The 12775-nt window shown below is 40.1% G+C and overlaps 1 protein-coding gene across 1 annotated transcript in view; it reads left to right on the forward strand.

Annotated features, from left to right (window-relative positions):
* The window catches only part of DNAH3 (dynein axonemal heavy chain 3), a 150436-nt gene that overhangs the window by 26472 nt on the left and 111189 nt on the right, over positions 1 to 12775 (forward strand). Inside the window, 8 exon segments of the mRNA XM_032460908.1 lie at positions 423 to 528; positions 711 to 889; positions 4544 to 4607; positions 4609 to 4729; positions 5905 to 5930; positions 5932 to 6029; positions 10882 to 11035; positions 11816 to 11960. Coding sequence (XP_032316799.1) covers positions 423 to 528; positions 711 to 889; positions 4544 to 4607; positions 4609 to 4729; positions 5905 to 5930; positions 5932 to 6029; positions 10882 to 11035; positions 11816 to 11960 — 893 coding nt within the window.

Consider the following 12775-nt stretch of genomic DNA (forward strand, 5'->3'; position numbering starts at 1 on the left):
TTTATCTTAAAATTTAGACATAGAATTTTAGAGCTGGAAGGGGGGATAGGAAGCAATGTTTATTACACATTCACTGTATGTTAAGCGCAGTATTAATTGCTTTAAATATACACAATTACAGTTAAGCTTTATAACAATCCTATGAGGTGTTATCATTTCCACTTAAAAGTAAAGACGCTGACCTTTGAAAAAGAGAAATATCTTGACAAAGTTCATGCAGCTAGGAAGTGGCAAAACTGGAATTTGAAGCCACAGTTCTGAATTCCCAGTTCACTGTACCTTTTGCCATGTTATATTTGCCATGTTTCTCTTTTGTAGTTTGGGCTAACTTTTACGGTATTGTCTCTTTATTTGCCACTCGGATTCATCTGATTTGGTGACCTGTATTTGTATGTTTGATCTTATGCTTTTCAATATGGAAGATACTTAAATGTATACAAAAAGTATGATGACTTACTGGATAACACGGCAGAGCAAAACATCACCGCGTTCCTGAAAGAAAATCATGGCATTGATGATTTTGTGACGGTAGGAGATGCTGCTTGACATTGCATATCTTGGTGACATGACAATCCAATAAGTAGTCAGTGTGTTTCATTAGTGTATATACTGGTCTCAACATTAGACTGGGTTGGCTGCGGTTGAGGCTGGGGGCAAATTGCATAGAGGCTAAAGGTAAATTAAGCCACTGCATCTATTCATTTCTACAGAGGATCAATAGCATAAAAAAGCGGAGAAATGAAATTGCATCCATGCACATTACCGTGCCTTTGGCCATGTTCTGCCTTGATACCATGACCCTAAATTATGATCTCTGTGAGCGAGCCCAAAATCTTAAAGACCGTCTGATTCAGTTCCAAGTGGATGTAAACCGGGACACCAATACCAGGTATCGTTATTGTTGCATGCAGAGAAATAGCCATGTTATTTGGCACCAGTGGGAGAATGGAAAAGTGGGCAGAACTTGTACCTGCCAGCAATGACCAGACAGAACTTCTAGTTCAAGTTGTTTCTGCCCCCAAGTGAGGGTTGCAGGGACCTGAGGTTCAGGTTAGAGGGTGCACAGCAAGGAGGAAACCACATGCGACTTGGAGTAGGAAGGTGGAAAGCATCCTGAGGCAGCTCATCTCTGACCCTTCAGCCTTTGCTTTCTTGCAGGCAACTTCGGAGAGAGACCGCTTGGCTGTTTGAGGTCACAGACCTTCTCTCTGGCCACCTAGCACACATTCGAAGATACAGGGTGCTTGCAGGCAGCCCTTAGAATCACTTCCATCCAGATTTCTACTGTCTGGGTCTCGGGGCTCTGTCATTCACCCTTAGACTCTATATTGCACCTTCATTTTACTGCTGACTGTCTATTAGTCAAGACATTTCTGGTTGTAAGGGATAGAAGGCCAGACTGGCTAATGTGAAAATGGGAATCTGGGGCTCTCATGTTGAAAAGTTCGGGAGTTGCTACAAGCTTCAGGCCCTCAACACTACATTTAGGACACAATCTCTTTCCCTCTTCTTGGCTGTCCTCTGTGTCAGCTCTGCTCTCTGATAAGTTCTCTCCAGTTTGTGGTCCCCAGGAGCTCCAGACTTATATCCTCCGAGGTTCCCATTCCCAGGGGGAACAGAAAGGTTTCTGGTGTGACACTAGTCTGACTTCGTTGTTTGGACAACACCAAGGCAAACACCGTAGCCAAGAGGATGGCTTAGATCTGGGTAGTGTTCCCATCCCTGGGGTGGATGTAGCCCTACCTAGACCATGAGAACCAAGGAAGAGAAAGAGGGGGGATACCCCAAAAAGACTTAGGCTGTGGTTAACAGAAGAGGCAATGATGCTAAGAGGCTGGGACAGCATCTGTCTGCTACTCTGTCTCTATTTGAATGTTACAAAATAGTTAGTCTGTGTTATGCTACTTCTTTTCCTCCAGAGAGCTTTAGACTATAGACCAAAATGGTTTAGTGCTAATGACCACTATTAATATTGTCATATATATTATTCATATATATGTAGATAAATATAAGTTTAGCATTTTATAGCACTTTAAGGTTTTCAAACTACATATCAGAAAGTCATCAGCAAATTAATGATGGTAATAGCTACCATTTTTTCAGCATACGTTGTAGCCCAGGCATTGTGTAAGCATTCTGAACATTTGAGATCTAATCAGGTCTTTACAACAACCTAAAATGCTGTTCAGTATTCTCTCATTATGTTGTTGTGGAATCTGAGCTCCAAGAGGTCAGCAAGTGGCACATCCATGGCTTAACCTTGTTCATTTTGACCCAGAAGTCCATACGCCCCACCACTGCACTCAGCTTTCTCGCTGAGTAACTATAAATGGTGGGATTCCTGGTTTGGGAGCCAGAAGACTTGGCTTTGAATCCAAGACCTTCCATTTCCTGCCTGTGTGTCCCCTGGCTTCACCTCTTGGATCTTCAGTTTCTTTGCCTATAGCATAAACATTTGATACTTGGACAGTAAAAGGTTTTCAGCCTTCAGACTACAAGAACACTTTCCTTTGGAAAGTTTGAGCATCAAGCAGTTTTTTTTTTTTTCTTAAGCATTTGTTAACTGTCAAAGCCAAGCAACATGGTGCCTTGGTTGTTCAGTGCATTCATCCTCATCAAAATAAATGTGTAATTTCCTTTGACCTTTTTAATGTAAGTAAAAGCAGACGTCCTATTACAAACCCAGGGATTTCTAAGGATGTAGAAACCTCAAGTTAGTGGCTGAGTTTTGAAGTTTCTTTCCGCCTTAAAAATGAGCCAAATTCTGACTCATTTGACCTTCTCAGTAACTGCATGAGGTAGGTAAAGCAGATACAAGACATCTTACTGAATGGAGGACAAGATGAGGCCCAGAAAGAAAACCTAACTTGCCCGATTAGGTGAGCTTGAGTCTTCTGAACCCAAACCTCACCCTTGCCACTTCACAGCCCTTGGCTTCAATTAATTTGCTCCAAGCTTCTAATGATGGCTTGGTCTTTCCAGTGACCAGCTCCTCATCCAGAGGCCATCTAGAAGCTCACCCTGAGTCACCTCATTAGAACAAAAGACACTCTCATCAGCCATGAAATTGCAAGGGTTTCAGGGGCTCTGTGCCAGGAACCAGGGCAGAAAACCCTTACAAGACCTTCCAAGAAGAGGAAGAGACAGGGCTTACTTCCTTCCCGCCAGGTGAGGACACAGTGAGAAGGCAACTGCCTGCAAGTCACTAGGAACCCAGTAAGTCAGCACCTTGACCTTGGACTTTCCCAGCCTCGAGACTGTGAGAAAATAAATTTTGCTATTTGAGCCAACCAGTCTATAATGTTTTGTTATGGTAGCCCAAGCTGACTGGTAAAATACACAACTGAAAATACAGACGCTGGGAACTATTACCTAGATCTGAGTTCAAAAGTGGAGAATACTCTGAATTCATGCAGCACAATAAACAAGTTTTCTCCACACACAGCTTCTGAATTGTGTAAAAACTCATTTCTAAAACCCCAGCATCATCTAGCAAAAATGTTTTAATCATTTTCTCATCAGTTAGATACAGTTAACTTCATTACAGAGGGGGTCTTCATACATTAAGAAAGGAATATCAAGGACTGAAAACATTAAGAGGAGTGATTTTCACCTTTCTATGGTGTATGACCATCAACATGGAATGATCGATGATAATAACAAAAACTATGGCAGCTATTGTTGCTAACACTTCTCGAGGGCCACTCTGTGCTAGGCATGGATACATTGCAAATAATTTGTTCCTTATTGTAGTTAAAATGCTGAAGACTGTCATTCATTAGCTTTTGTATAAATTACAGGATACTCAAATTATGACCATAATAACATTCTTTTTCACAGCCTTGTGTTTGAGGATAAGTGGGCAGTAGATCTAGTGGTCCCAGTATTTGAACATAAATTTCTCTGTGCCACCAGGAAATTACCTGCAGCACATGAGGATAAACTTCCTGATGTACTGTTAAGAGCAGTGATTACAAATTAATTTTAGTGTTCTACTTCAACATAAAATTTGAAGGGTTGTGGCTGTTGTTGTTGGTGGTGTTCTTATTCTTTTGGTGTAAATCTGTATTTTATTTACCCTTGGTGAATCTGTTAAGAGTGTAAGGTTTGGAATCAAGTAAACCAAGTTCAGATCCTGGCTCTGATAGCTACACATCATGTTTCTTTGGATAAAGTTACTCAGCCTGTCTTTCTTCCATTATAAAATGTTGATACTAATAGTTCCTGCCTCTTAGAATTGTTGTGAAGGTTAAATGAGCTAGTATTCATGCAGTGATGAGAATGGGACATGGCACATTGTAAAGGGCATAGTACATGTCAGATATTATTGCCATTTCTACTGTCCATTATTCCTGAAATATAGTGTGTATATGAATATTATCCATCAAGAATTTCCAGGTAGAGAAAAGTCAGAAAACATTGTTCTAGTCTCCACATAGGAAGCTTGTCTGTTTAGAATAGTGGGTCTAATAAGAAAGTTATTTTAGGTGGTGGTGATTGATGATGATGGTGGTGGTGATGGTGCCTGTTTCTTTCCTTGCAGCATCTGTAATCAGTACAGCATCATTGCAGACAAAGTCAGTGAGATCCCTGCCAACACTCGGGAAGCTAGTATCCCTCATTGAATTCTTAAAGAAATCCAGTGATGTCACTGTGTTCAAACTCAGGAGGCAACTTAGAGACGCGGTTGAACGGCTGGAGTTCCTGATGGACTATGCAGACTTGCCCCGTAAGTCCGATGTCATGTGTGTGTGCATGCAAATTTATGTGCATGTTTACATCTTTATGGATAAGGAGCCAGGGGAAGGAGAGTTAGCAACCCTACCACTAAATAAAGGTATCAGGAGAGCTGTTTTTCATGTGTGTGCATATGTCAGTCCATACTAATTCCATACTCCTATCCACAGGAATTGAATCAAAGAAAATCTTATTGTTAGACAAAAAAGAAGAAATATCTAGGGACTTGAATAGTTCTTAGATGCTTGTCTTTGAATCTTGTGCCTGGTGTTCCTGGAAAAGTCACTGTCAAATGCAGAGTCCTTTTATAAATGGGTAGATTTCATTTATCATCTTAATACAATCCCACCTTCAAGGAGGTCAGGACTTCATGCTTCTGCATATTTTAAAAGGAAAGAAATACCCCTTGAAGGCTTATTGAACCAAGTTAGAGTTTTGTAAGGGTCAGGTTCTGAAGGAAAATCTAATATGCTCTCTACAAGCCAAGTTTCAGAGCCTTTTTCCATCTGGAGATACCTGTGAATTACCTAGTATTCACAATGTTTGGGGGAAATGGTTATGGGATGGAGAGATAGGGACTGGGAGTGAAAAGTGGTCCCATAACCATCCCCCTGCACATTCAGGAGCTGTGCCCTTGATCGTGTGAACCCAGATAGGACTGAGGTCTCTGCCTCCTAAATTCCCAAGGATACAGAGGGAACCCACGGCATTTAAACGACCAGAGCCATAAGATGGGTAGGACATCTGACACTGAACCAAAAGGGAGACTGAAACTCAGATGAGATGAAACAGTTGAAAGACTAGAACCTAGGTTTCTACATACATATTCAGACCTAGCCTAGGACAGTAAAGAACATAGGTTAGAACATAGGCTTTGGAGTTGGTCAGACCTGGGTTTGAAATCTGCTCTGCTGCCTTCTAGTGGTGTGACCTTGAACCCCTTGGCTTAACTTTGTTTCCCATCCATAAAAACAAGGATGATAATACTGTCTGTCTTCTAGCCTGGCCCCTGGTAAGTACTCAATGAATGCTGGCTATCATTCATCAATAATGGTCCCATTCATTAATTGCCATCCCCGTTCCCAGTTCTGTTGACCTCCTGTCCTGCTCAGTTAACTTCCCTGTGAGCAGACTTGTGCTGAGCAGTGTCCTGTATGTGTTTTGCAGAAGAAGATATCAAACTGAACAGCACTCTTGTTCCTCTGGCCAGACCAGATTGAAGATATCTTAGAAAACAGCCGAAATCTTCTCCTTAGCAAGCGGGATCAGGCGGAGATGGACCTCATTAAAAGGTACAGGGAAAATCTGAGGTTGTTTTTAAAATGGTACTAAGCTTGATAACACTCTATTAGTTCCTGATTCTGTTTAGAGCCACCCCGCACCCCCACCCCCCGCCCAGCAATGTGTGGGCGAAGGCTGAGGACAGTCAGTGGAGAGGGAATTTCCTTTTGTTTCCCAGTGAGGGATGTTCTCCTCAAGCCTGCTTCACTATAGTAACCCCTGCCAATGCCTTCCTTCCCTGCCTTGAACAGTTGGAATTTAGTGGTGCAGAGAGAAGACAAAAATAGTAGCATGTAATAATGGCCTCACAATAATAATAGCAAAATTGTCAGCCTTACATTGGAGACTACGGATCTGTGTGATAGCAAGCCAGGGTTGATAATAAAGGTGTGGTTGGAAGCTGAGAAATTGCCTGTTTTGCAGCTGGTCTCATTCAAGGCTAATGTGTCTATAATCATTTATCCGCTGGGTATTTATTACAGATTTTTAGTAGGTGCTATGCTCTATTCTAGACACGTAAGTGTGTTTGCTAAATAAAGATTTTAATGCAGTGACAAACTGAAGAAGGCAGACAATGTCAAGTGAAGTGAGTCAAGTACCACGTACATGGTAAAAACATGCATGTGTGTGTGTGTGCATTCACATGCACGCCCTCAGACACACACACACACACACCACACCCAGATTATAACACTTTGTTTAGGAACCGCATGTTTATACCAGTTACCATCCCCATCATGCATGAAACTCCTACTGCCCAACTTCAGGTTTTGTAATTCCTGCCAATACTAAGCTAATCTCTGGGTGCTTCACTATCCCCTATTTGTTCCTTTAACCCTACCCACATCTCACCTCTGTAAGTAGTCCCCTCATTAATGTCTCTTTCTTTGAACATTGAAGTAAATTCTACTTCTTGTCAGAATTCTGACCAATCCACCATCTTTAAATTCTTGCATTATTCTCCCACAGACTCCAGGTGGTCCCATGGATAGAACTCATTTACCAAACCCTACTTTCCTGAGTGCCTACTATTTACTAATGATATGCACTTATGTATGTATATATTATGGACATGAAAGTACTTCAGAAACTATACTGTGCTAAGAAATTATAAAAACTTTAAAACAGTAAGAATTATCAACTATAAAATACATCACAGGGATGTAATGCACAGCACAAGAAATATAGTCAATATTTTATGATAACTTTGTATAATGTGTAGACAATAAAACTATCAAATCATTGTGTTGTACACCTGAAACCCATACAATAAGTCAACTATACCTCAGTAAAATTTTTTAAAAAGAAATAGAAATCAATAATAATAATAATATTTTATAATAATCACTGAGTTTGTATACCATTGCCTTCTGGGAAGAATTCAAAACTGCTTCCATCAGAGATTTATCTTTGTGTGTGGATCTGTATTTGGAGCCTCAACAAGAATTTTAACGATGTAAAAGGCACCCAGCAGCTTTTCTGGGCTAATTGTGTGGGCAACAGGAGAATCAGCTTTCCCTCAACTCTGTTACGTTCAGTAGTAGGTTCCATGGCCCTGGAAGTGACCTGGAATATACATGATGAACGTCTCAGGAATGTGAGCTGCTCTTTGCCATGAGAGTGCATCTTAGGGGAAGAAAGGAAGATGTTTTAGGGGGAGTGCCCTGATGGCGTTCTGGGATCCAGACAGCGCACAGTGCCTTGCAGATAGTTGGTGCTCACAGTTTTGATGAATGAATGAATGAGACTTTTCTCCAATAAGGATATTCTCTAAATTAATACCTACCAGAATCTAAAATCACAGTTTAATACAAAATAAAAACAAAAATCTGAGAAGAGGCAGGCTGTCTCTCATAGCACTTATATTCTCTACCTTTGACTCCTTAAGACTTCGATGAAAAATGATCAGGGGAGGAAGAGGGTGGCAGTGGCCACCTTGCCTTTTCCCCTCTTGTGCTCCTGTCTCCAGTCCTCTTCTCTGAAGATACAGAGAACAAAGGGGGCATGGGAGACGGCAGATAAAGTAGATAAATACAGAAACTCCAAGACAGAGAGGAAAGAGCAAACAGAGCACAGGGACTGCATTCAATGGGCAAGTCAAGGAAGGGCTCATGTAAATGAGACTTGAAGGATGAGAAGGAGCCCATTAAGTGAAGATGTGGGGAGGGAGAGAGTACAAGGGGGCCCTGTCGAGACACAGGCCATAGCATGAGCAATGGTTCCAACATGGGGAACCTTGGCCTGAGGAGGAGAGTGGCTATAAAATGAGGCTGGAGAGTTAGAGGAGCAGGTCCCTGAGGTCACGGTAATGAATTTGTGTTCTTTATTATGTATAGTAGAAAGTCATTGAAGGTTTTCAATCTGGAGACCAGATGATGATCTAATTTTTTTTTCTTTTTATGGCTTGCTAACTTGAATCCGAATCCAAAATTGCCTACAATATTGTAATTGGTTGACATGTCTTTTAAGTTTCTTTTCATCTATAGGTTCCACTCCGTCTCCTTTGCTTTTTCCCCTTGAAAGTGTATTTATTAAAGAAACCAAGTCATTTGTCCCTAGATCTAGACTCTCCTGATTGCACCTCTGTGGTGTCATTTAACATGTTCCTCTTTCTTCTGTATTTCCTATAAGTTTTTAATAACTGATTTAATCTTGCTACTAATCTAATCTTTGTTCCTGATCTCCTGTGCTAATAGGTAACAAGAACACTTAAGTTGTCTGTGGGCAAGAGTATAGTGTGCAAATACGGAGGAAAAGAAGGCAGAGTCAGCCATATTATCAGATATTGTCAAAGACAAGGCAAAAACATTAATGAATCAAACATAGTTACTTAGATGGGTGAAATAATGTTAAAGTGATCAACAACCCTTATATATCAAATAATTAAAAGTAAATGAAGTGAAAGTTGAATAAGGAGATAATTGAAGTAAATAATTAAGAACCTTAATTGGTTGGATATGTATCAGACCTTCTACTCTGCAGTGGAAAAAACTGTTCTTAAATGTCCATAGAACATTTCCAAAAGTTGACCATATTTTAGGATTCCCCCCCTAAAAAAATTCAAAGAAGCAGAAACTATGTTGGCCACATTCTGTTATAATAGTGTGTACTAATTATATATTTGTGCATGGCAAATCACCCTGAAACATAGCAGCTTAAAACAACAAGCATTTATTATCTTGTAATTTCTGTGGGTCAGAAATCTAGGTGCATCTTAACAGTATACCTCTGGCTCAGGGTCTTTCATGAAGTTGCAGTCAGAGTGTCAGCCAAGGCTACATTGTCATCCGAGTGCTCGACTGGATGAGGATCCACCTCCAGTCTCTCTCACATGATTGTTAGTAGGATTCAGTTCCTCATAGTCTTTTGCCCAGAAACTGCCCCCTTTTCCTTGCTCTATGGGCCTTTCCGTAGAGTAGCTCATAACATGGCAGCTGGCTTCGTTCAGAGAAAGAGAAAGTCGCAGTCTTTTTGTAACCTAATCTTTGAAGTGACATCCCGTAACTTTTGCCATATTCTTTGTTAGAAGTGAGTTATTAGTTCTAGCCCAAGCTCAAGAGGAGACAATTACACAAGGATATAAACACCAGGAGGTGTGAATCTTTGGGGACCTGACCAGAGGCTGTTCACCTCACAGTGCCATTAGAAATAAAACCCAAATCAAACCATTGAAAATTAACTCTTTAAATTACTTTTAAGGAAAAAAAAAAAGAACATCAAAACTGCCCTAACAGAATTAAGTATTATGAAGATAATAGCCAAGTTTGTAGTATGTCACTATAGCTGCTCTCAGTGGCAAATCCCGTATTCATTCAGTGAATACTGTTTTATGCCAGACACTCTGCTAAGTGCTGGAGACACAAAAAGGAATTAAAGAGTTTAAAACTGCATTGGTAGAGTTTACATTTTAGTGAATGCGACTACACACTTATATGTGATTATTATGTACCAGGCTCAATTCTGAGCATTTTGCATATGTTAGCTTATTAAATACTAGAGTGGGTACTTACTATTCCATTTAATTTGTCTGAGGCATAGAGAGGTCAAGTGACTTGACCAAGGTCAAATAGCTTTTGGTGGCAATGTAGGGACTTGAACCTAGCCTGTCCATCTCTAGAACCTGTCCACCTAAAACTATATTAGTCTACTTCATTAAGAAAAGGGAGAAGTAATCTGAGACCTGGGTTGTTGATAATACAGGTGAAGTAGATAAATCTCTGGAAAGGTCTTCCCTGATCACTCCAACTGAAGTAGCTCTCCACTTCCATCCGCTAGGTACCCTGCCCTGTTCAATTTTCTTCAGAGCATTTGTCACTATCAGAAATAATCTCACTTCATTTTTATCTATGTATGGATTTATCCATCCACTCGTCCATCCATCCATCCATCCATCCATTCATCCATTCACCCATCCATGTATGTTTATTGTCTGGGTTTTCCCAAACTAAAATACAAGCTCCATTAGGGTAGGAGGCTTAATTAGTGTACTTCACAAATACATTCCTGATATCTAGACCAGTTCTTGGAGTTAGGCACTTAATAATAAATATCTAATGAAGAAATGAATAATATGTATATACATAAATTTTGTATTTGTGTATATAATATATAGTGTATATATGTATTATAATATATATTTCAATATATATTTACCTATATAGGAAACATCTGGAGATATTTAACCACCAGTAGTTTCACAACAGCTGTCTCTGGGAGGTAGGATTATAACTTATATATAATAACATATACTTATAAGTTCTACATATATTGTATCAGAAGATCAAATTCTCCCCAAGCTTGAATGTGGGTTCGAAAATCACACAATGGAAAGTCCAATAGTGACTAGGCTGTCTTTACTTTCAGGTGCTCAGAATTTGAGGCAAAACTTGAGGGCTACAACAAGGAACTGGAAGGTTTTAGGAAACGTGAAGTGATGACCACAGAAGAAATGAAGAACAATGTTGAGAAGCTTAATGAGCTTTCGAAGAACCTAGATCAAGCACTGGTGGAATTTGAGGTTTGGGGTCTTGGAGTTGGGATGGGGGCTTATGACTGTCCTGCTCTGTTGGTTCTGGTCCTTGGTTTTGTGTTTTTCCTAACACAACCTGTCAGGTTGACAGTATTAATTGATTAAGCAGTTCTTTTATTGGTACTTTCAGCTACCTTTTTCTACACCCCTTTATTATACCAGCTTCTTTGTTAGTCATTAAGTACACAAAGAAGAAATTATAATGGAATAATTTCTCATGTACATTGAGCATTTATTATGTGCACAATGTGCAAAGTGCTTCATATGTGATATATCACTTAATATCCATATAAACCTTTGGGGTAGACACTGTTACTATCTTCATTTGTCCCTATTTAAATGGGAGAACTAAGTCTTGGAGAGGCTAAGTAACTTCCTCAGAAGGTCACTAGTAAGTACTTTAATCACTTGACTTTTTTACCTTTGAGGCAGTTCAGCACAAGAAGGCAACATCATGTGAACAGTTAAAGTACATATGAAAATTGTGAAAATGGGGATATGGATATGGTACAGTAGGAGCAAAGATGATGGAGCCAGTGGCAAATTATTGTAAAGTTTCACCCAGCTAAATCTCAGCTGTCATGGCCCTCAGAGGTAGCAGAGGGACCTTCTTACTTGAGGCCATGTTTTATTTTCCTCTCCTGCTCTCCAGATGAACGTGCATCTTCCTCAGCTTGGTTTCGAAAGCACTGAGGAATTTGCCATGCTGGCTTCTCGGGTTCAGGAGAGTCACCCACCCAATAAACAGCATCCCCTTTTGCCCTGCAGTTGATCAATAAGGAGGAGGATCTGTTGGAAAAGGAGAAGAGTACCTTCCCTCTTCTGCAAACCGTGTTGACCAACAAAGTGCCTTATGAGCAGCTGTGGGTGACAGCCTATGAGTTCAGCATCAAGTCGGAGGAGTGGATGAATGGTATGCCACAGTCTCAGTCTTCTGGGGCAAGATGGGGATGGGGTAGTGGATCCAGCCCAGTTCTGAAATAGGATTTGGGCTTCAGATTCTGGCTGGACTTTTTATCATATTCTCATACTCTGGATTAAGGCAACCATAGTCAAATTTTTCTGATGTGATAATGACAGAAGATAGGGATCAAAGAGCCAGACTTATTGCTAGGGTCAAATAGAATAGGCAACCGCCCAGAGCCATGGATTGGGTAGTGACTCAGAGAGGCAGATGGTGGGAGAATAAGATGGCAGTTCCCCTATTATGCTTCAGGAAAGGCCAGAGTGCCATAGATCTCTGTAAGCGACTTCTATGTTTTTCTTTCTTTTTCTTTCATTTTCTTTTTTTCCTTTCATTTTCTTATTTTCTTTTTTATTGAAATATAGTCAGTTTATAACATTGTGTTGATTTCTGGTGTACAGCATAATAGTTCAGTCATACATATAACATACATATATTCATTTTCATATTCTTTTTCATTATAGGTTACTACAAGATACTGAATATAGTTCCCTGTGCTATACAGTATAAACTTGTTGTTTATCTATTTTATATATAATGTTTAGTATCTGCAAATCTCAAACTCCCAGTTTATCCTTTCAGATCCTGAAGGCTGGAGAAATATGAGCAGGTAGAGTCAATAGGACTTCATGATTGATCTGATATGGGGCAGGGAGGGAGAAAGAAGCTCCTAGGGTGAATTCCAGACTATTAGCTCAGGGAAGTTTAGTGGATAATGCCATCAAAAAACAACAGAAATGACAAATCTATTGGGAGAAAGCCAT

This window comes from Camelus ferus, chromosome 18 (assembly GCF_009834535.1).
Source record: "Camelus ferus isolate YT-003-E chromosome 18, BCGSAC_Cfer_1.0, whole genome shotgun sequence".
Taxonomy (NCBI): domain Eukaryota; kingdom Metazoa; phylum Chordata; class Mammalia; order Artiodactyla; family Camelidae; genus Camelus; species Camelus ferus.